Below are 24,841 nucleotides of genomic sequence, written 5' to 3'. Positions count from 1 at the left end.
TGTGTGTATGTGTGTCAGTATTATCGTGACTGTACCAAGTCACACACAAGTCATAACAACAGAGATGTTCATAATATACAGATATTAACTCTAGAATCATCCCATCATCAGTTGTACTGATCGTCAGCTATGAAGGGAACTTTGGCATTTTTTCTCTTTAGTAAGTGTTTAAGTTTCTAAGCCATAACTATTTTGCCTGCAACAATTCTAAAGTATTCCAAGGGCAAAGTGTGAAGAGTCTCTGATACTGCAACTCTGATAAGGTACACAATTTCTAATCTACAAGCCACATTCTTTGACATGAAATTGTGCTCCATTACCAGCTGAAATTAACCACTGTCTACAGCCTATGACTCACTAACTTCAATAGAACATTAAGAAATTTCTAGAGCACACACTTTTAATTTGCTTTTGGGGAAATGGGGGTAGCCAAATAAGTCATACTCAAGTAGACCAAATACAATTGGTTTAACTTACTTGATTCCAGCGGGTCTACTTGAGTGACTAGCAATGGATACCACCCAGTGTGAAAATCTAACCAGTTATGTAATAAATGTTTTTAGCCAGCTGCATACAGTTGTTTGAAACACACATAAAACAAGTTAAAACAAATTGAAATACATGACCTCAATACTTCTAGCAATAGAGATTCTCACATTTGTAGAGCCATTATGTCACCAAAGTAAAATTGGGAAGGGATAAAAAACCCTAGAGGTGATACAACATTTGCGTCACTTGAGCCTGCCTCATGGAAGCAAAGGTAGATTTTTTATTAATGAGAAATCTGAACATTTAACTCGTCCCAGCTACTATTATAACAATTGCTTCATGTTTTGACTACTCAAGTCTCACTAAAATTCAAATAAAGAGTGCCCCCTTGTGGTATAATAACAGGCACACCCTAAAATGCAACTCCACATTTTTCTATTAAATGAACCTACATGCAGGGATGTAGGTTAAAATGAGTAATTTACATTTTTTACATTATTTTTTCATCTTAAGTGAGCCACTTCATGATGTTTATCATTCTTACAAGAAGAGTTCCAGTAAAAACCATCTTTCCTGTGGTTTAGGGGTCTCCAAAGAAAAGGATTCAGGAACACATCTGCTGGTATAGAACATCAGAAATGCCTACATGGAGCCCTTAGTAACAGTTTTAAAAAATGTTTGGCAGAATGTTAGGAGCTCACACCAGTGAGGGAGGCCTGCTTTATGACAATAATCTTCATCATAGCGTATTGAAAAGAACTCCAAATGCAAGTTACTGTTAAGGGAAAGATGAACAAAGATGGTCCCAGCCTTTAATATGGTGACTTGAATTTCTGCCGCTAGGGATAAAATGACTGCAAATAATTGCTCACAAAGAAGTTTAATTCATTTATTACCTGTGCACAAGAGAAATAACTACCAATAAAAACCCAAAAGATATACAGTATTTTTACATGGTGGTTAAAAGTAATTAGAATATCACATGACAGTGTCAGTGAAAGTATGCGTCCAATTACAAATCATAATGCAAGTTAGAATCTCAAGGGGGAAGCCAAAAAGCTTTAGGCAAAAGCAGTTTCAGAGCAAAAGGCTGTGCCCCTTCAATCTGCACAAAGACGAAGGTAATTTACAATCAATCCTTGTGAATATTTGAGACAATGTTACAATGCAGGTTTCTGTACAGTTGTAAAGATCAGGTCAGCAATCCTAGTATTTTAAAAGAATTTGCCAAAGCACTTCTGCTAAGAGATACTTGCTAAAGATGCTGTAAGATTCTACTCCATTGGCGGTGTCTCATGTCTTTCACTTATTCTGGCTTTGAGATGAAGATTTGCTTGGAAAAATATTGTTTCCGTGTTATACATTTTTTTTATAGAGACAAAAGAGCAAGAAAGTAGCTAAATCAAGTGGTATAAATCTTACAGCATTTTCCTAGCAAGAGAGACATGCCAAGTCACAATAAGCAATATGTACCCACAAATCATAGCTTCAATTAGTTTCCTCTTTAATTTGTATTCTACATAAATTACTATCAAAGGCTAATGTTTAAGAAGCAACTAAATTTGACAGTTGAAGGTCAGATAAAACCTGGTCACCCAACTGTATAAGCAATTTCCATTTTTAAAAAAATCACAATAAATGCAGAATGAAGAAGTGTTTGATGCATGCAACAACCAAGTGAAAAGCATTGATTCCCACTGTTCGAAGAAAACTACTGCACTCCACCTTAATGCATCAGACTGGGTTTAGTTAGAACAAGACAATTCCCAAGAGTCAGAATGAAATAAAGCTGGTATTTTAAAGATTTAAGAGCTGTTATCAAAAATAAATTACATTTTTCAAGTTTCAGAAATGTTGCTATGATGGTTGGGAACCCAGTAGCCTTTCAATGGCTGCATTGATATCACCTCCTGTTGCTATTAGAGCTTGTAGGTTTGCTTCACGGTTCAAAAAGCCCATTGCACTGAGCTGCTCCAGTTGCTGCTGAAATCTGATTTCTGGATTTTGTAATTGCTAAAAAGATAAAAAGATAAATTGGTGTTATTTCTGTACAAACATGTCTACCCAACATGCAAAACTAAAGAAGGAGCCAAAGTTAGAAAAAAATAAATTAAGCCAGTCTTTTTGCAAATAACTATTTTTCTAAACAGGCAGAAATGAAAAATGTTGGAGCAGTTGCTGAAGGATGGACAGGTTCAAAGTTATAAGGATTCAAAGGTTCCCCCCTATTCTGAGGACATTGACACTGATATTTTCACTGGGGCTATCAAGTATTTCAATTAGTTCCTGAAGCTGAGGTTTTAGGGACCAAACTTCAGATATGCCTATATATTTAACTCAAGGAATACAATGCTACTTGGACTTCATCAGCAAGAAGTCCAGCCATCTCATGGGAAATGAGGACACATCTTTCAGGGAGGTAGTCAGGGTCCTAAGATACTTGTAGAACCCAAAGATTAAGCAGAATCTTGAGCAAAGGGCCCTTTACATAGGACAGTGGTTTAGAAAACAAAAGGTATTGTTTCATCAACAAAACTTGCAGCTTTCTCGGTGAATAGACTTGAAAGCTGTATATGCTGATTGCTTATTTTAGTGATACAATAGGAGAGAAATAAAAACATAACACTGCTACCTGAGCGTTGGCTCCAGCAAGAGCCTGCAACATCTGCTGAACAAACTGCTGGTGTCCAGTTTCACCAGTTCCTGACGCTGGACTTGTCATTTCATTTGGGACGGAAGTGGGCACGGCTGTTGCAGTAGGAAGGCCAGTGCTCCCTAGTCCAGCACTTCCTAAGCCAGAGTTTCCTAATCCAGCTATTCCAGCGTTAAATCTGCACAAAATAGAGGACACATTCAAGTTGTTTATACCCGAGAGGTAAGAATCGTACCTCAGTTTACCACAAACAAGAATTTTATTTGTAACACAAATAAGGAACACCCAAGTATCAAATTCTTCATGAAATCAGAATCTCAAATTATTCCTTACTAAAAATTAGTTACCAATTCAGAAGCCAAACTCTTAAATTGCAAGCAGCTTAGTACATCAATGTTATGGGTGCAAACTTATAGTCAGACTATGAAAATAAAAAATCTTGCCAACTCTTACCCAGGTATAAGTCCTGGTGCTTCTGTTGCTAGAGTCTGCAAACCTTGCTGAATCTGTAGCAAAGCTTGCATAGCTCTAGGATTTGACATTGCAGATAACGTATCTGGGTTCTGCATCTATTAAGAGAAACAAGTGATGCGTCATACATGTGCAGACATGTCAAAATGATCATTTGGTAACAATTGGTTATAGAAATATGTGCAAATGCATGAACCCCTGGAGACCAGTAAAATGCTTTGGGTGGTTGCATGATGGTTCTACACCTTTGCAACCACAAAGTGGTTTGCAACCTTTGTAACCATTTAGGATTAAGAATGGAATCATTTTAAGGAAAGAATTGTGATAAGAACCTAATAGGTTGCTTACCTGTTGAAGGAAAGTTGGAATTTGTTGTCTCATTTGCTCTTGAAGCTGAGGATTCCCAGCAAACAAAGGGTTATTCAGCATCATCTGTAGGGATAAGTGAGTATTTTATCTGTAAAAAGCTGCAGAATAAAAAACTCCACCAGAAATTGGCAGCCTTACAGGTAGGATCAAAGCTTGCTTATTCTCATTCCTCCATCCAGCCCACCCCTCAAATTCCCCAAGCAGCCACACACACCCTTCTCATATTGACAACATGCCTCAGTCAACTTAAAAACCTTCCCTTCCATCAATTAACTGCAGCAAGCAGCCACACTTCTCTCTCCTCCATAGTATCCCCAAGCCTGCTAGCCATCTCAGTTTTCCTTTTCCGCTCCCCCTAACTGCCCCTAAACCAAGCCAGCAATCTGTTTTCCTCTCCCTACCACTCTGCTCTGTGCGCCACTAGCTGCATTTATTCAATGGTGAGACATATGGGCATATACTCAGAAGCATTCTGATACCAGTGCTTCACACATGCCTGGTATTGAAAAGCTGGTTTCTGATAAAGGCTTTCCCATACATACTCTTCAAAATGATGGGTGTCTGACAGCATTTTACAAAATTAAGCATAGCCAAAGAAAAAGAACAACAAAAAGGGAGCCAGGGGTGCAGAGGGTGGGGTGAGGGTTATGTACCAGCAAGGTTCAGCTTTTGTTCCCTCCAACCTGATCCTTCAGCACATTTTGCTGGCTCCTCAGAAAGACAAACATCTAACCACCAAAAATGAGCTACAGGATGCAGTCTGAAGTGCAGGAGAAAAGGCCCCCAAGCAGCGCAAGATGCGATACTGCTTTTGAGTTTTGTAAGCTACTTTGTAAGGAGTTATCTTGAAAAGCAGGATAGATTAAAAACAAAAACCCAGTTGACTAGACCTGCTAGAAAAGGCAATTAGTAGTAGCAGTCCCAAGAGCAGCCAGAAGTCAGGAGCAATGAAACAGAAGTTGTCAGCCACAGGATAGTCAGAGAATCTGCACAACTGTGTTGATGTTATAGGGTTTAAAACAGGACGGACTGACCAGTGGGATCCACATGGATCATGTCTACAATCTGGGAGCGAGTGTAGCTGAAGTTTTTGTTGCTGGTGGTGATCTGGCTATGTACAAGTTTATCCTGTTTACAAAGCTAGTCTACATCAATTTATCCAAGGAGCACAAAAAGCTTTGGAACAGCCTCCAGCTACAGCCTCCAGTTACAATTCAGTAACATCCCATCAGTATGTTGGAACACAGGAAGCGCCTTATACCAAATCAGACCATTGCTCAACCTGGCTCAGATCACTGGCAGCCACTTTTCAAGGCTTCAGAAGGGGACATTCCTATCCTTACCTGGAGATGTCAGAGAGATTGAACCATACTCTCTAACTCTGAGCTACAGCCCTTCCAGAATGACAATTTGGATAAAATGAGAGACTTGGAAAAATATATTTGTAGATGTCCAGGATAGGATACCATACCAGCAACAACACTGCATTCCAAATCTTTATGCACTTCAGGACTTACCTGGGCCGCAAGATCAGGATTCTGGCTCAGTGACTGCATCATGCTTCTCATGTAGGGGGCAGACAACATGTTCTGCATCAACTGTGGGTTTTCTGTTATTTGCTGCAACAAGCTCTGCATTCCGGGTGTGTTGAACATGCCAGCTTTAAAGAGGAGGAGACAACTTTCAGCAATTCAGGGATGCGGTACCAGTTGTGAGTTAACAAAGTGAAACACAAGTCAACGGCAAAAAGAAAAGCCAACAAATTGTGGCTGCTTTGTAGTGGACAGTAGCCATTACTCCTTGAAAAGTTACATTTAACTCATAATTGAAGCTGAAGTCCAAACCGAATTGAGAAAAGAGCTAACAGCCATGCCCTTGGGGGCTACTATTTTGCAAGGAAGCTGATATAACCGCTGCGTAGTGAACATACCTCCTAGACCTGGTCCCAAATTCGGCATTGTTGAGCTTTGCCCTGTGTTTCCAGTGCTGCTGCTTCCAACACTGCTGCCTCCCCCACTGTCTCCGCTGTTGCTGCTATTGTTTGGGGAGCTCTGTGTGGTGGACGGAGGAGCCCAAGGATTTGGCAATGGGTCTCGGTTTTCTGTGCGAGATGGCTGGCTGTCTCCACCTGATGAATTGCTTACTAATGAAGCAAATGGGTTGCCCCCAAACTACAAAAGAAAAGTGCTTATGGATAAACAGGATTAAGGAGAGGCATTCTTATTCAACAGAACTTGCTTTGGAGCAGTCCCTGAATACACACTTAGGTGCACGACCATGACTGCACTGCTTTGCTGCTTGTTAAAGAACTGTGGTCCTTGGAAGAGTTGCCAACAGCTTGCTCAAGACCACAGTGCAAGATTTTGTAGTGGCCATGGTCAAGATTAGCGGTCCCATTATTTTATAGTTCCTACAGCACACCATAAGCAGCCAATAAGGCCTGTAATGAGTTTTCTTCTTGTTTTAGAGTCCTACTATGAGCTACCTTTCAAAACTAATTTGGGACACTTCCTTGCCTGGTGCAGTTTAAGTTACAGATGGGAAACCTGTAGTCCCCAGATGTTGTCCAGATGGAGCACCTTACACCATATGAACAAGCAACTGAGGAGCAGGGCATGTATCTGAAGGCAAAACATTCAGCAACGTTTTTAGTCATTTTCGAGTACTTCCAATGAAGGCCATCCAACGAAGCTGAAAGTTGAAAGATTCTGGCCATCCAGAGATTCACAGCGCAGAGTTAAGCTATAGAATTCAGTCTCACAAGATATAGTAATGACCATCAGCTTGGATGGCTTTAAGAGGAGATTAGACAAGTATATGGAAAATAAGGCTATCATTACTAGCCACCCCCACTGTCAGAGGGAGTCGGCCTGTGAGTGCCAGTTACTGGAGAACACACGTGGGAGAGTGCTGCTGCACTCATGCCCTGCTTGCAAGCTTCCTACGAATACCTGCTTGACCACAGTGAGAACACAAGGCTGGACTAGACAGACTTTTAGTCTGACCCATGATCTGATGTAACTTAAGTGAACCACCATCATTTTTTTTAAGCAGAATGTTATACTCCAAAGCTGTTGAAGCACCAAGGAAATAAAATGACAGATTTAAAGCTGAACCATTTCTTCACCTTAGACCAGGACTATTGGGCTGTAGCTGAAAAACAGCAGCCTTGTGATCATTCTCCCCCATCATATATAACATTTAGACACTGTTAGCTGTGTCATGAAGCTGCTTGATTTTATTTTTAACTCTATTGTTTTATCATACGTTGGTCACCCAGGACTCCTTTGAGAGGAAGGCTGGGGTATAAATTTAACAGATAAATAAACCATGTCTTATGCTCTTCCATCCCCAGTCCACATCACTGACTGTGGCTGGCAGGGAAATGGCAAAGGTCAAATGTACTGAAATATTACAGGAAGTGGGAAGAGCACTCAACACGTGGTTGCTGTTTTTGGCAGCAGCTCTGAATGAAACAAAGGTTAAAGAAAAAAGAATCCAAGCAGGGACAAATCCTTATTTGTACCTGAGGTAAAACACTTTAACTCAGCTTGGGCCCTCACCACCAGTCCTCCTCACCTGCTCTTGTGCTGCATTGAGCATTGGCTCCTGAATATCTGTATACATGCGTCGCAAAGCATTATAACCACCAGGTATACTTTCAAGGTTGCTCAAGGCACGGTCCTGGTTTCTCATCATTTCTTGCATCATTGCAGGGTTTCTAGCAAGTTCTAAAGTCTGGGAAATAAAATAGTTCACATTAGAAATACAACTATTCTTAAAGGTCTAAGACTGGGGTCCAATGAGCTACTTTAGGGGTGCTCAGAGGCTTGCAAATGTAGAGTGGACATATTTTTAAAGAAATGTTTACAACCCAGCTGGTATTAAGCTTTTCTTTTCTTTTTTTAATTAGTCAGTTTCAAAAGTATTTGAGCAAAACTAAGTCCAAAGCTCCCCTGGATGCATGGAATTGGCTGTGTGGCTCTTCCGATTGCTGAATATAAAGGTAAAGGTAAAAGTAAAGGTAAAGGGACCCCTGACCATCAGGTCCAGTCGCGGACTCTGGGGTTGCGGTGCTCATCTTGCTTTACTGGCCGAGGGAGCCGGCGTACAGCTTTCGGGTCATGTGGCCAGCATGACTAAGCCGCTTCTGGCGAACCAGAGCAGCACATGGAAACGCCATTTACCTTCCCGCCGGAGCGGTACCTATTTATCTACTTGCACTTTGACATGCTTTCGAACCGCTAGGTATACAGTGTAGTTAAAATATAACAGGCGCTACCTCAAGTTTGGCACTTTACATTCCTTCTTTTTGCCACATACTAGCAGAGCAGACACTACCTTGCATTAAGCCAGGGTACTCCACTATGTCTAAGTGGACAACTCTCTCTTAAAGTCGATAAAGAAGTTAAGAATATTAGCAGGGGAGATGGAGGAGTGCACATTCATGGCAATATTGTTTAGGAATTCATGGATGATCATCCAACATGGTCAGGATGAATGGTGCTGGGCCTTAACCTGTTTAGTTCAATGGCAGAGCACATGAGTTTCCAGGTTCAATCTGTGGCAAATCCAATTAAAGGATCTCAGGCACGCAGACCTGGAAAATGCCTCTGCCTAAGAACTTGGGAGAGTCACAGCCAGCCATAGTTGACATTACTGGGCTAAATGGTTTGAAAAGTCAATTGAAAGTAAGTTTTTAATTTGGGAAAGTAGCAAAAACAAGAAAAACACTCTTAGCAAATGTTTCAGCAGTTTAACATGTCACAGAATTTGTAGTGTGTAGAGATGAATCAGTATACAAACTGCAAACACCTTCTTTATAGATCAACTATTCACATACCTGTCTCATTATATCTGGATTATTAAGCATATGGCTGATCTCTGGATTTCGCTGTATCAACTGCTGCATCTGAGGATTAGCCATAATTAACTGTCGCATTAGGTCTGGATTTGAAAGCATGCTCTGAACAAAGGGATTCTCCATAATCTGAACCATCATCTCTGGATTGGACATGAGCTGTCGTTGCATTTGACTCTGTAATTCTGAGAAGTTTGATGTGTTCAGGCCTAGGCTACTCAGGCTTGCAAGTCCTCCAAGACCACCTTGGGGGTGGGGGGAGAGAAAGAAGAAAATTCACTTTCTAAACATGTTCTTAGATCAGTTTCTATTTGTGCAAATGTTTCTCGTATCATAAAACAACAGAAACCATTTTCTAGCAGCAACACCCCCAAAATACTCTATCCCCGTGTTAGTTTTCATATTCAACTGATTGAAAACTTGTATTATGAAGTATTGGCTAACTACTGTATTTTTCGCTCTATAAGACGCACCAGACCACAAGACGCACCTAGTTTTTGGAGGAGGAAAACAAGAAAAAAAATATTCTGAATCTCAGAAGCCAGAACAGCAAGAGGGATCGTTGCGCAGCGAAAGCAGCAATCCCTCTTGCTGTTCTGGCTTCTGGGATAGCTGCGCAGCCTGCATTTGCTCCATAAGACGCACACACATTTCCCCTTACTTTTTAGGAGGGAAAAAGTGAGTCTTATAGAGCAAAAAATACAGTAATAAGTCTACTGAAAATAAGGACTAGGACACTGATAAAACTGACTGCATTCTAAGTATCTGAATATTTCAATAACACCCTATAAATGTTATCTACCAGAAGTTTTTTTTATCAGAACTAATTCTGGAGAGCGGAAGTTTTGCATAGGTCCCCTGCAGCCTGGTCTGTATACCCATGATGCAGCAATTTTGCTGAAGCTAGCCTAGGTCTTGGTCAGTGACTGCATGGAAACGCCATGTATGCCTTGAGTTTCACAAAAGGAAACAAGGATAGAAATGTAATAAAAATAAATAAGGATTCTCTTCCCCTCCCTAATTTTATTGGGACAGCAATTTGCTTTTACCCACATTTTATCTAGGGTTACAATATTCAATACAACACACTTGTTTGTTCAGTTTTACATGAAGAAAAGGAGTTGCTGTTCTTAATCTTCTCTCAATATTCAAATATATAAAAAGGCATATTCTGTTAGTTTTAAAAAGCAAGCTCCAATCCTTTTGATTCAGAATGTATCTCTTGAAGGGTTAAATATTGAAAAAACTTCTAGTGGAGCTCTCTCTCCCTCCACAAAATTCCTGTTTTAACTTCTATCTTTTCTTGGACATTCAATACACTCTATCCGTTATCAAACAGAACATCTCAAACTAATAGAATGAAGCCAAACATTTGCACCAAAGTTTTCTCCCACCTACATTAATTACATGTTAAGAACTCATAGCACCAATTCTTTCACACAGCACTGAACATACTTTGGCAATGAAGTAAATCAAGGTGGATTGTACAAAACGGCCAAAAATTATACAATTTATTCCAAACATACTCTGATTTTAGTACTCAGATTTGGGGCATTGGTATATTGATGCCTAGAATAACTTGGTAATAACTAATCTGACCCTAAGCTGTATTAAAAGCAGTTTACCACTGATATTTTGAACTGCTAATTAGATCCTCCTTCTACTTGTGAGAAGATGTAGAGTTTATCATTTGTTTTCCTTTATTCAGTGAAAAAGCTACACTGGGCCATTCAGTACTATTAATTAGTGCTTTACACTTGTCTTGACAACTCAAAAAACTAACACCTTTTATTGAAACCTGATATTCACTAGTCCTGTTCGCACAGTATGTCCTGCAGAATGTGCTCAGAAGGAAAGCAGGAACACAGTAGCAAGCTCTCCCCTGGCCTAGGGACATTCCATTGACTGTCTGGAAAAGTACAGCTTGAAACATGTACACTTGTATGCACACCTCCAATGTTGTGCAATCAGACCTCCACTCGTACAATGGGGTTTCTCATTCCTCTCTAATCTCCTGTGCACTCCGAACCTGTTTATTGTTGTTTATATTTATTTGTGACTTTTAACAAGAAGAAAGAAAAACAAACACCCCAGAAGACCTTCTGGGGACGGCCTTAAGAGAGGGACTCTCTTCCACTTGCAGTGTTTGATCCTTTGGTAGATACCACTGGATTTCACTACAGACTCCAGGAACCTAGAACCATTTATTCCTAGGACTACACATATCTGTTCGCTCAAGAGAACACATGTATCTAGTAATCCAGCAGTATAATCATATCCAGCTAGAGCTCAATTGGAAAACACCCATCTTCTTATTCTCTTAAGCTACCCAGCAGATTTTTCGACAGCTCCTTATTTAAAGGTGAGAAATGACATATAGAACAGTTCAGTCTCACGGCTACTCACTAAAAACTAGTAAGAAACAGCTTCTATAAAACATACAAATATAAATTTTACTTGAAAAATATAGCTACAGCAAGATAAATATGTTTGAAAAAGTTATTTGTACGATTGAAACAACCGAACTACATTAGGAAAAGCAGCATTCTTATTCAAGAAGCTGTAGAACACTATGGAGCCTTACCCAAACCAAAAGGGCTGGTGTTTGTTGAATTTGTAGAGCTACTGGTGGATGCTGTTGTGGTAGCAGTACTCCCTGCAGTAGTTGTTTGCTGAGCTGAATTGTCATGTGATCTAAAGACATACAGAACAAGAACACTTCAACAAATGAGGAAATTTAAAGGAGATTCAAAACAAAAAGATTATTGGAAAGGCCAGTTTACAAATATCTAGCAATTCAATCCTCTCATTTTACAGTTATGTTAAACACGAACTATTAAACCAGAACTATTCATTCATATTTTAATAGATCACTTCAATACTATTTCCTGAACATAAAATTAAAAACAGGGCTCTATTTTTTGCCTATCACGGGAGAAGATGTGTACTACAAATGAGGAAATGATATGGTAAAGTGTCTTCTAGTAGTAGGCTGGTCTTCAGCAAGTGGGTCAGGACCAATATGTAGGTTGTATTCCAACCTAAAACAAGTCACACGAGTTAAGTACCACCAACATTTTGTTCGCTGTTAGGGTTTTTCCTTAAGATGAAAGTGAAGGCAAAAACAAACGGGGATAAGGTAGCCATATGCAAAGGAGACTACAGCTAGTTTACTTTTGATCATTGCACGGAGAAGATTCCATTGTTTGCATGTGGTCCTACTACAGAGAGGAATATACTTAGTAGCTTTATTTCAATATGTAAGAGTATACAGTCTGGTGCTGATAAAGAGAAGCCCTTGGTCTGAAAAAGTTAATGACTATTGGTGTACAGCACATGACACACCAACCCAGTGGTTTTCAACCAGTGTGCCATGGCACCCTAGGGTGCCTTAAATGATGGTCAGGGGTGCCACGGGCAACACTGGCCTCTGTCCCCCTTTCCTTCCTTCCCTCCTCTGATGCCTTCTCGTGTCTCTGCCTCCCAAAGTCTTGCACAGCTTTTTGTTGCAGCAGCCCTGGCCTCAAGCTCAGCAGGCGAATGGTGCCTCTGGGCTGGCCAGGGGGTGCTGGTTACCAGGAGCTGAGGCAGCCTTGGAGTAAGCAAGCATGTGGGCAAGGGAGCCCAGCCAGCCATTCCGCCAGCCCTTGTTTTTGGGAATGGATGGACAAGTGGAAGGCTTGATGGGCAGGCAGGCGTGGCCACGCTGGACTTTCTTGTGCTTACTGTCTGCAAGGCCTGGGAGCTGAGTGCCCGGTGCTGAAGGAGAGCCTTTCCGCCATGCAGGCCTGGCAGCATCCGCTGCTGCCTCCCAAGGTAAGGTGCTGGCCTTACATCCACTTTTGGCCAGTCTTTGCTGGGTCACTAAGGCTGGAGGGCAACCTCTTCCCAGGCTCCTGTGGGGCAGTGTGTGATGGCACCTTTCTTTGGGGCAGAGGGGTGCAGCTAAGAGTGGCTGCCCAGAGGACTCCCAAGAAGAGGAGAGAGGAGGCAGAGGGAACACTCCACAAGGGAGGGTGTTCAAAAAAGGGTGAGAGGCTGCCAGGTCTGCAGGCAAGGGGTGACATAACTGGGCTCCTGAGCCCCACGGGGGTTCTGCAGAAAGAATGTAGTTGGTCAAGGGAGCCATGGACTAAAAAGGGTTGTAAACCTTTGCACCAACCCATTACCAGCTCTTAATAACCCGTGGTTAAATGAGAATATATCAGTTAGAATATATCAACTAGAGCCAGGGCTTTTTCGGCTGTGGCTCCGATCTGGTGGAACACTCTGTCACAAGAGACTAGGGCCCTGCAGGACTTGACATCTTTCCGCAGGGCCTGCAAGACAGTTGTTCCACCAGGCCTTTGGCCAGGGCACAGCCTGACTCCCTCCTTTGGCAATCTTCACAGAACTCTAGCCCAATGGTTGCCATCAATTTGATTTGAATTAATTTTATAATGAAATGATTTTAGAATGTTGTATTATTTTATTGTTGTTAGCCGCCCTGAGCCCGGCTTCGGCTGGAGAGGGCAGGATATAAATAAAATTTATTATTATTATTTATTATTAGTTCAACAGGCATCTGTAGTCTGTAGTTATTGTATTAAAGGCCTCCTACTTTTATATGCAAGTAGCATATACTGGCCAGAAAAAGAAAGATGAAAGCAAGAGCACTAAAAACTTAGATCAGCTCCTACTGAATAGGCTGCTTGCCAGGTCTCTGTAATGTTTATCAGAGGTACAGGGCTGGAAGACAAATAGTATTTGCATTCACGTAATCATCTGCACTATTTCACAAGCTAGTTGAAAAGTCATTGTTACCAAACTCAAAGTTACATGCTAACTAGCTCCAATATTCTCTTTTCATTATTGGATTACCTGGCTTTCTCTTTTTGATACAATCTGGTTTGGTGACAGCAGGGAAAAAATAACTTAACCATTCAAATTTAGCTAGAGAAACTAAAGGATGATTGTGAAATCAACACTGGCAAAGGAAATCTAGCACTTCAATTAGCCACTTTCCTCAACATGCAGGGAATGGTGGTGCTACTGCATCAAAACACTATTCAACTTACAAGCAAAATTATGTGGCAAGTTTCCAAGCTATAAGACTAATTTGTTGTGTCCTACTCAGAGTAGACCTGATAAAATTAAGAGACCTAAGTTAGCCTTATCTAATAATTTCAATGGGTCTACTCTGAGTACATGCAATGTTTGCTGCAGCTCATTGCTTAATTAATTAGTATTACAATTGTTGGAATAGCTGTGACATGATGCAACAGCAGGAAAGGATTGCTGTCTAGTCAGCCTGCTAAGAAAAATATTCGAGAAGGATTCTTGCTCCTGGGGCTCATTTCTCATACAGACACAGCAAAGCTTTTAAAAGGCAGTAAACACAGAATGGAATATATCCCAGGCTCCTGATTCTTTCCATGTGGAAAATGAAAATTCCTCAAAGCCCAGATCTGCTTTTTGAAATGGCAGAGGCATTTTTTCTCGGCTAACTCATGTCCAACATGAAACAGCTTGGGCTGCTTGCAGTTCTTCCCTAGATTCATGAATTTAGAAGCCAGTCTGTCTTGATGCTACTCTTGGGCCAGTAATCTTTCAAACCCAAATGCTTCCTGATAGTCAAATATCTCGTTGTGAGTCGAGCTGACTCACAGAACTGCATTTGTCTGACACTCCAGTTCTAAATATTTACCAGGCTTATTGGATGCATTTGCATAAAATTGGCTTTCAATCAGCCTAATGAATGCAAAATATTTTACATATCAAAGGAAGTATGTGTTATTTAATTACAAGGCTGAGTTGTGTGACCATTAAGTGTTGGTAGGAAGGACAGAGAAAAACTTGTGTCTTAAGAACCAAAGCAAGTGCTGGAACTCTCCAACGGTTTGACTCGTCCACTGTCTCTTGAGACGGATGGATGCCAACAAGAGACTGGTGAATCCTTGTGTGGGTTTTAAAGGCCTAGTTCAGATGACCCTAGCTATGTTTTAAATGATAGTGAATGAACCACAGCCAGCTTTGGATTTGTATGTTCCCCTTCCCTCTCCTCCTCCTCCACCACCATGTGAGAAGAGGAAAGGGTCTTGCCCATTTGTGTCCACAAGCAAGTAGACTCAATTTCTGTGAAAAGGTGGGTGGGGCTGGAGAAAGGAAGAATAAATATTGTTGTGCAAGTGGGCTTCCACTTGTGTGACACCAGACTTTATAAATTATTTTTTCCTACATAAATATGACCAACTGTATTGGGGGAAAGTACAAATGATGCATATAGTGATTTTGTGCTATTTATTACAAGCACATCTCCTAATGATGCAGATGATGGTAACAGGATGTCACTACAAGTGGCACTCCTGTAGTCTTAATCCCTTCCAAGGTACACAATCTTTCCAACACAATATTAAGTGCTCGTGTTGGGGCGAAATGTGGAAAGTAGCTCTTAATGTTGCTGAAATCCTGGCCATTCGTGATCATAAGAACTCTGCTGGATCAGTCCAAAGGGTCACTCTAGCATCCTGTTTTCCCACAATAGCTAACCAGATGCTTCTAGGAGGTCTACAATAAAGACAAGAAAGCAAGTTCTCTCCCACTGCCTCTCTCCAGCAAATCCAGAGGTTTCATATAGGCATCATTACTAACAGCTGTCAATAGCTATACATCATCCCTTTTAAAGCCATCTATGCTAGTGGCCATCATCACATCTTCTAGAAAGCCAAATAAATAAAGTCTGCAGGATCACGCTTAACTACATGTTTTCTGACACTTTCAAAGAGCTCCAAATGCATGCTGAACGAGGATTTCCCTCTGGACAAACCATGCTGATTCTTCCATAGCAAACCGTGTTCTTCTGTGTGTCTAAAAATGAACCATTAATAATTCTTTCCACCAATTTACTCAGTGCTGATACAAAACTAACTGGACTGTTGCTTCCTTGATCTGCTTCTAAAGATCAGTGTTTCAATGGCTATTTTCCAGTAATGTGTTACAGAAGCAAATTTTAGGAGAAACTTGCAGGTCAAGTTTTGTCCGTGTGAACTCAAACAGATTATGATACCATCTGGACATGGTAGCTTATTAAAATTTGTCAGTTAAGTGCAAGAACTTAGAGTTAACAAGACTACGTTCTTGCACTTATTGGCAAGAACAATTCTGTTCAGTTTCTGATTGTGCAGATAAAATATAACGAATAGAATTCTACAGGATGTGTTGCTAGTGTGTGAAAGAGTGAAGATCCAAGGATCCCCAGGCATACACCTCCAGATGGTGAAGATGACAGGTGCCATCCTAGTGCCCAGGTATCTTCACTTGGTTGCAAGTGGCCAATAGGCGCATTTTGCACCTGGCTGACGGATTTTGAAGGCTTATCCAATGTTGTCTGCTTGTGAACTGTTGTATTTTGCCCAGTTTCTCTGGAATCTGCCTATTCTTCATCACACTTTCACTCCTTAAGCAAAAGTAACATAAACAACTTGGCAGATAGAGAGACTGAGACTGACCAACCCCTTCAGTTCTACAATGGGACATGAGTGGTGAGAAAGCATGACTTCTGCAGGAAGAGCCAAATGCACCCGGAAATTTTACACAAACTGCCAAGAGTTCAGACTACACAGGAAGCACAAACAGATACAAGATACATAAAGATACCTTTGCCATTTGCAGCCTTTTACTGGCTTTGTTTTGTTCTATTGGTTTTAATTAAACACAATTCTGAATCAATTCAACTTGACCAAGACTGTCACAGATGCAAGCAACCACGAATAACTGAACAGGAGACAATACCCCCCAGCCTACCTGTTTTGTGTTTTGATGACAAGGTGAACGGTAAGCCCATCATGGATCCCATGCTGGGTCAACGTATCTTGATCTTTTAAAATTTTTCCAGCAAATATCAACACAAGTTGGTCAGTGTGAGCTTTAAAACGCTTCGAGATTTCTTCCTTGAACTGGAAAAGAGTGCATAATTTCATTCTCAGGATTAATTTATTTAATACACTTCTTCTAAGCATTACCAGTGTACCAGAGTAGTAGTAGTAGTAGTAGTAGTAGTAGTAGTAGTAGTAATAATTTATTTATACCCTGCCCATCTGGCTGAGTCTCCTCAGCCACTCTGGGCGGCTCCCAATCAAGTGTTAAAAACAGTACAGCACTAAATATTAAAAATTTCCCTAAACAGGGCTGCCTTCAGATGTCTTTTAAAGATAAGATATGTAGTATTAGAAGTATGCACACATACATTAAGGAGATAACACATCCAACATTAATCCAGGGTTGAAGGAAATCTTAGAAAAGACCGGAGGAGGGTGTTTGGGGGAGTGGAGAAAATTCCAATTGTACAAGCAGAAATTATTGTACTGTTGGAGCAATAGCCTTAAAAGTACACTGGATTTCACCCTGAGTGTGGAATAATTTTACTGACATTTTCTCTCCATATATATTTAAAGATAACACCACATTAGCTATAAGTTATTGCTGCAAAATACTTAAGAAATGGTTTATACATATCAATGGGAATGTACAGAAACAGATTACTACAGTAGATCACCGCAAGTCTGTTATCAGCTGTAGAATTCGGTTTCCAGAAAATCACTATTCATTTAATTCTCTTTCAGATTTGGCAGCGAGGTTAGAGACTGAGCAAACTCTACAGTAACTGGGGGCTTTTCAATGGGTCATTCCATGTCAAGTGATCCAGGGACTTCTACCTCACCATTTTATATTGCTTTCAGTTTCAGTTTCCTAAAAGTAGTATAAGAGAAGGCCCCAGGTCTCTGTTTTTAACTTTTTTATCTCATCCAGTTTTTGAGTTATGAGGGTTTAAAATTTCAAAAAATGACATTTTTGGCCTTGCTGGACTACACAAAAACCTTAAAAGCTCAGTCTGGATTTTAGATATTTCAAAACTAAAAGAATCAATCTCTTTAGAACTTCATAGGCTTTAATATGATATGGCACATGATGGACTTCCCTCCCCCAAAACTGCTTCAGACAGTTGGAGGAATTGCTGCTGTTGTTCTCCAGAACATATTTAGGGAGTGCATGGGGAGAGGACAGGGAAGGGAAGTTTAGTTGCACAGCTAAAACTGCTTGTGCCAGCAGAACTGTGCTGGATACAACCTATTGAAATCAATGGACATCACTAAATTTGGTCCATTAATTCCAATGGGTCTACTCTGGGTATGACTTAGTGGGATACTTCCCAGTGTGCCCCCCCCTTTTAACCCCCATTGCCTAACAAAACCAATATGCATGCTACTTCCAGGTTGGCATAGTTAACAGGTCCAATCTTGGAAGAAGAGATGGGCTGTGGATCAAGCACATCCAAGGCTGTCCAGCCCAACTTCAGGCCCAGTGGTGTGGTGTGGAAACTGGTCCATAAATTCGTTAGTAAAAATGAATGAATGCCAAATGCAAGGATAACATTAGGCAAGGCTAACAGCTTCAAAACTTTAATGTGAAATAATACATATATGCCACTGATTTGTATTTGAAAGAACACTGAAACAACAAATGTATAATTTTAGAATACTTCGCTATGAATGATTATGTATTTTTCTGGTTTTTAATTATTCTACATTTGCGACTATTTATTATTGTTTTTATTTATTTACCGCTGTCCTATCTCCTTTAACGTATTTAAAGACAGATTTTATCATCCTTAAATAAATCAAGTAATTAACTGAATTCACCTCACTGGCTATGCAGGTTAAATCAAACCAGTCTTATTTAGCCTCAGACTGCTAGTGAAAGTGAAAGTAAAATGGAGATTCATTTTAATTTCACTTTCAGTGAAAGCAAAAATTCCTGAGCATTATATAATTTCTTTTTTTGAGCTGGAGAAGATGAAAATGCTTGTCTAAAATCTTTTCCCCCTCTCTTTTTTTTTGGTAGTTCATCTGGTTACTGAGTCATAACAATGTTGAACTAGGAAAAAACCTAGTATTTGGCATCATCATAATGAAGCCACTGAGAAGGGAAGCTATGTTGTGAACTGCCCTGAGATCTGCAGGTAAACAGCAGTATAAAAAAAATTAAAAAATAAATAGATGTAAATATTCTTGGAAGGAGTCTGCAAACAATGAAACAAGAATGTAGAAACATTTAATAACATGTAGAAACTGTCCTGGAAAAGTACAGTGGTACTGGGACAAAAAAAATGAACACAAGATGCTTTTATTTGCTAAATATAAAATAAAGCAAACATGCTTAATTAGATCACTCTCTAAAGCATCAGATGATTTATCTGGTTGCAATTGCCCTATATTACATTCAGACAGCAGGTCTAGTGGTTAGGATTACTATTAGTAGATCAGGATTATACCAATGTTGCCAAGGACACCTACTATTGCAACCCAAGCATACCAGTCTTTGTCCAAACAAAGTTTTTAGCTTTGAATCATCCAGTGGAGACTGAAATCACTTGTTCTTTACTATAATTTTGCTTAGCTGGATGTGAAAAGTTACAACTCCAGGAAATCATGATTGTCCTTTTCCCGCCAATAAAAAATAGAATTTTCTTGAAGAAAATGGAATCTAACTTTGGCCCTAGCCTTGCCATCATCACAGCACACAATTCTATTGGTCCAGGAGCATGAATTAGATTTTTGCTGAAGGGGAGTACTATATGGCTTTATTAGGAGTCCTACCTACACCACATCAAACAGCAAAAAGGTCCACCCCCATCAACATGCAATGCATTGCACCATACTGTGGAAGCAAGGAAAACACTGACCATGCTACATTGTGGCCAATTACACCATGCTTTATTTGTGGATTCCTATGGGCTTGTGATTTTGCAACCACAGACAGATCTCAGGACCATCAATTTTCCAGTAACTTACACCTGTCTTCACAGGTTAAGCAAAGAAGAAATGCTTCAATTTCTGTGGAAATGACTGTATTGTGACTACAGTTTGGGTTTTCTGAATGGAAGCTAACAATACTACAGGCAACTCTCTGTTTGTGCATGTCAGCGGTTGGACACAAGCCTGTTCTGCACCCTTCCAGGGCAGAAAGCAGTGCCCGTGTTGGCAGTTGTGCAGGCCTTGGTAGTGTACAAAATGGTTGTTCCTTGTACAGGCTAACCAGGCACCCTGAATATTGGTGGATTTGGTTCATAGGCGTAACACAAGCTCATCTCCAAAATACACTAGCAAATTTCATCAAAGTAACTATCTAATCTATTGATTGGTGACGTCACCTTTTCTGCATGAACTGAGTAAGACACATTTTTAAGAACTGTTTTTAGATAAATCAACATAACCTTTCTCGAGCTAGTCGTGGCAATATGAAAGGGCGCTGAAATTATAGGCAAAATGTATCAATGTATCTCCAATTATACATGAACTAAGGATCCTGAATACACAGAAATTGTTTAAATCCAAGTACTTCAGGCTCCACTCCTGTGCTAGTGCAGTAGCCACCATAATTTAAAAGATAGCTGAGACCGGAACAGTACCCCAAGGTGTACAGCAACTGAAAACCTGGAATAACAGGATTACGGCTCTTAAGTATTTCTCAAGATTTTATTCAAAGATGTGTCCCAAAGCTGAACTTTCTCACGGTTTTTCGTAAGTACTCTGATCTAGATTTTATGTTATTTTTCCTGCTGATGCCCCACGTTCTCCCCCTGCTCATCTGTTCATATCCCATAAACAACTGCAGCAGTTGTGCATTGTGGCTGGAAGGATTCTGGCTCAGCAATAAAATTCTGGCTCAGTAACAGAGCAACTTCTTTGCATGCAGAAGGTTCCAGGTTCAATCCCTTGCATGCCAAGGTAGGGCTCCAAAAGACCCGTTTGATATCCTAGAGAGAGCCACTGCTAGGCAGCGTTGACAATATTGAAATAGATGGACAAATTATCTGACTTTTTACAAGGCACCTTCATATGTTCTTACTTACAATGGGGATACTGAAGGAAGCAATTCCCAAGAATACACAAAAACTGGGTTATATGCCAGAATTCAGAGGAAAAGTTGAATGCAAATTGGCTTCCAGTATCATTAATTCAAGTCTTGCAAGTGCTTGCAAGAAATAAAGTAATAGTAAAGCGTTTATTAAACTGGACAAAGTACTTGTGATAACAAGCCTTAGTTTTTCAGGTAGAACTAGTTTTAGCTTAATTAAAATAGCCATAACCAAGATATACATCCTGCATATTTTAAGTAGGGAAACTTAAGTAATTTATAAATGCAAGTCATTTGTGGACAAGAGTTCATAAATTCCTTGTACATCAAGGAGTCAAACAAAGTTTACCACTTTATACCTATTACAAGGAGTCCAGTGTTAATAGCAATGGAAGAAAACTGAAATCCATAAGCTCTTTTTAAAGACTTGCAAGACTTTATTTACTACCAAGTGAGTACATAAAATGACCCTATACTGCAGTTACTTACAATTTAAAAATTCCAACTCCAGAGAGAACAGAGGTACCTGCATTGTTTTTAAATATTAAATGGCCTATTCCTAGAAGCAACAAAACTGCAGTGTTTTAATAAACTGAATGAAATGACCAGAACTGACTGGTGTAACTGTTATTATTGTTTGGTAGCAAATTAGTGTCATCCCAATGGCATATTCTTGCTCTATGAGCTAGACTGTAATCAAGGTGGAAGAACCCTAGACAAAGGTAGCCACTCTACTACCAAGTGTCAGTTTGAGAAAGTCTTCTCACACCTGTAAAAAATTAAGATTTCAGATACATACTATACAATGTCTTTAGCACATTCAAATGACAATGTGATTAGGAGTCTCATCATTTGCATGATCAAAGGATTGGATACTTATCCACACAATGTAGATCTTGCTAGCACATATCTTCTAGTCTCTGAAGTTTGTCTTTGAGCTAGTATGTTTAGAATCTTAAAATTTTACAGTAGCCTTTTGTTACCAAATGACCAGGCCTAGTTAATATGACTCGTCCAAGACATTAAAGGCTGAGAAGAAACGAATTCAAAGCACTGAAGTAGTCATGCAGATGACTCGGCAGCTACCATATTCAAGTATAATGACACACTGATTTTTCAGTAATACATATACATAGAAAACTGTATACAATCAGAAAACCATACTGTAGTGCTAGTTTAAGTATCGAGGAATGAAAAGATACAGAGGACCACTTAAAATCTGTCAGAAAGTACCGTCATGTAAGGAACAGCATAGAAGCCATATACAGACACAAGATCCTCTACCACATTTAACCTCCTAGGCGCAGCTTGTACTTTTGTGTTCTATATAGCAGTGTTACACCGAAGTACTAGAGAATCTTCTACGTTTGTAGAGTCCACATTTTTCCCTGAGGTTCCCGTTTCACACTTTAAAACCGGCTGGTCGCTTGCCCGCCTTCCCGCCTCGCCGATCTGCCTGGCTCCTTTGTGTTCCCCTCCCAGACAAAGCCACCGCATCTCCGGGGCTTCCCCAGCCAGGCTCTCTCCGCCTGCCACCACCAAGCCTGCCCCGACTTCCTCGACCGGTTCAATCCTACGCGCGCCTGCTCGGGAGTCCGCCTCTCCGAACCGCACGGGCCTCGCTTGCAAACGGAGAACGTCGTCCAGAACCGGGCTGCCAGCCATCTCCCCGCCTCTCTCGCCGGCGGCGGCGTCGTTAGAGGAAACGCACCTGGAAGAGCGACGAGAGAGACGCGCTCCCTTTGCAGCCGAGTCACTCCGAGGCCTTCGGTGAGGCAAGAGCTCCGCCCGCCAACGGACTACGACGCAGGGGCGCCGGCCGGGTTCCGTCTTCGCCTCTCCCGGGGCGGGCGTGGAAATAAGAGAGACGCCGGTTCCCCCCTCACACACACACACATTCCCCCCCCGCCCACTCGCGCGGTGGTACCGGCCACGCCCCTCCCCCCGTCCCCGGCCTCACCTGCCGGATGCTGCTGGTCTCTGGGACGGCGAACTCCTCCTTCTCCTTGGGGGTTTTGACGGTGACTTTGATGATCCGCGGCTCGGAGGCCGAGGCGGCCGGGCCGGGGGTCTCGTCGGGGCTCTGCGGCCCAGGAGGGCTCTCGCCGCTCTCAGACATGGCGCGCGCGCGGAGGGGGGGGAGGGGAGAGGGAGGACGGGCGGCCGAGGGGCCTCCGGGACTCGTTAGCCCAGCCGCGCGGGGGACGCTGGGAAAGGCAGACCCTCCCCTCTCCTCGCCTCACGCTTCGCGGCCTCCTCTCTCTCTCTCGCTCCGCGACGCCGCCGCCACAGCTCTCGCACTCTCGGAGAGTTCAACGGAAACAGCCCGGCTCAGCCGCGGCGCCTGCTGATGACGTCAGGAATCGGGGAAGTTACTAGAAAAGAGGAACCGACTTGGCCGGCAACTGAGGAGCTGGGACTCGGGAGCGTGTTGCGCATGTGTAAAAAAAGAAATGGTGAGGGGGGGAGGGGAGAGAGAGAGAGAGAAGAGAAGAGGAGCACGGTGCGCCTGCGCACATCGGAAGCCCAACTGCGCAAGCGCAGCTGTCACGGAAGGCCCCAGGCTGGCATTGTTAGGCGAGCGCTTGCTACGACACCGTAAGGAGGTGCTCGCGCATGCGCGAACACGGTCTCTCTGCTGCTCACGTGACGGCGGCGCTGCTTTTTACGCTGCACGTGGAGCCTCGTACAGCCATTTGCCTTTTTGCAGCCTCAGCACATACCGGCCTCCCACCTTTTATAGGGAGGAACTGGTGCTGGGATGCACTCCCAACTGGACGGAGCAACGTAAGGGGGGTTTATGCAGAAACACGTCCCTCTCTGGGCACCTCTGAGGACAAGCAAGAGGCTTTGTCATAGTTCAAAGGGCGCTCCAGCCAGACAGCAGCTGTCTGGGGGCACAGATTAAGGACTGGGGTGGGCCTGGCAAGGCAAGAGTCCTGCAGGCTGGATATAGAGAGCCCTGAGCGCAGTCCCCTGGGCTGACGCTCCCCACCCCTGCCTTATTTCTTTTCCTGTTCAGCAGGCCTGTTCCTGTTCAGTTAACCTTCAATAAGAGGGTATTTCCTTGCATCTTACAGCAGTGGCAGCTTGTTATCTGTCATTGTCCTCCAGCTTCACTTTTTTAAAGTGTTATTCATGCTGTAGATGTCCATCGCTGACAAGTTCAGGAATGTGTTCAATAAGAGGTGTTGCCAACTTCTATCCAAAGGAACAGGCTGAGCCTTGCATACTAATCGTATCTTCAAAGGTACTGCTTGTCCAGTATGTAGGTGGTGTGAAGAAACATGGGGTTGGTACCTTCTATGAGCCACATAATCTGATAAACTGATGTTTGGTTGATGTGTTATAGAAAAACTAAATGAGAGCTGTACTAAAATTAGCAAGGGAACCCAATTGTCCTCTTAGGTTCTGTTCAAGCCAATTTGTAGGAAGAACTGGAACAGATCCGATGTTATGTTGTAACTTGTTTTTAATGTTGTCTTTTAATGTTGTAACCTGCCTTGGGACTTTAAAGTGAAAGGTGGCTGAAGAAAAAGTATGCGTTGGGCACTGAGGATTCCTTGCTGCTCTACTCTAAGCAAGCCCTTGCTGAGATTATAAATATATTTACTTAAACATGTTTGTAAGCCATGTTGAAGAATTGTAGAATTATAAACCTGTTAAACCATGAGATTTAAAAAAAAAATATTTAAGATAATCTTTTTGCGGGGGGGGGGGAATCTAGGACATTTTCTATGTGGCAGGACTGGAGTAAGGGAGAAAGGTTTTATTTCTTTTTGGAAAGAACCGTACCACATGGGGTTGCCATATCCTGAAGAGCAAAAAAGAGAACACAAAGCAAATGAATGCACATGACAACCCTAGCTTAAGGAATCTTGTTTATATATAGGACTAAAGGTGAAGTGACAGCATTAATCATTTAAAGTTCATTACATAATTACTGAACCCTTCAAAACAGTGTTGGCAGGGGTTCTTGTTGCAGACCCTGTGGTCTGATGTTACCCTCAGAAGGCCTTGTCCAGAACCACTGCTTTGCCCTTTTTTATTATGCCCTCTTCAGTACTAGGTTAAACAACCCATCACTGAGTGGATGTCTGAAA

At 41.7% G+C, this 24,841-nt stretch overlaps 1 protein-coding gene across 1 annotated transcript; it reads right to left on the bottom strand.

Moving 5' to 3' along the window:
• Nucleotides 1–1,364: 1,364 nt before the first annotated feature.
• Nucleotides 1,365–23,141, bottom strand: UBQLN1 (ubiquilin 1). Its single transcript, XM_080972755.1, has 11 exons — nucleotides 22,699–23,141; nucleotides 16,626–16,777; nucleotides 11,428–11,537; nucleotides 8,826–9,088; nucleotides 7,562–7,720; nucleotides 5,913–6,153; nucleotides 5,500–5,642; nucleotides 3,962–4,045; nucleotides 3,596–3,711; nucleotides 3,122–3,320; nucleotides 1,365–2,502 (listed from the first exon to the last, which is right to left on the bottom strand). The coding sequence occupies exons 1-11, from the start codon at nucleotides 22,855–22,857 to the stop codon at nucleotides 2,347–2,349; spliced, it is 1,782 nt and encodes a 593-aa protein (XP_080828881.1). The 5' UTR covers nucleotides 22,858–23,141; the 3' UTR covers nucleotides 1,365–2,346.
• Nucleotides 23,142–24,841: the final 1,700 nt, after the last annotated feature.

Source organism: Podarcis pityusensis (assembly GCF_964106645.2).
Source record: "Podarcis pityusensis genome assembly, chromosome: 11".
Lineage (NCBI taxonomy): Eukaryota > Metazoa > Chordata > Lepidosauria > Squamata > Lacertidae > Podarcis > Podarcis pityusensis.
The sequence above is the reverse complement of the archived record's forward strand: the minus strand, read 5'-3'. Positions and strand labels throughout refer to the sequence as shown.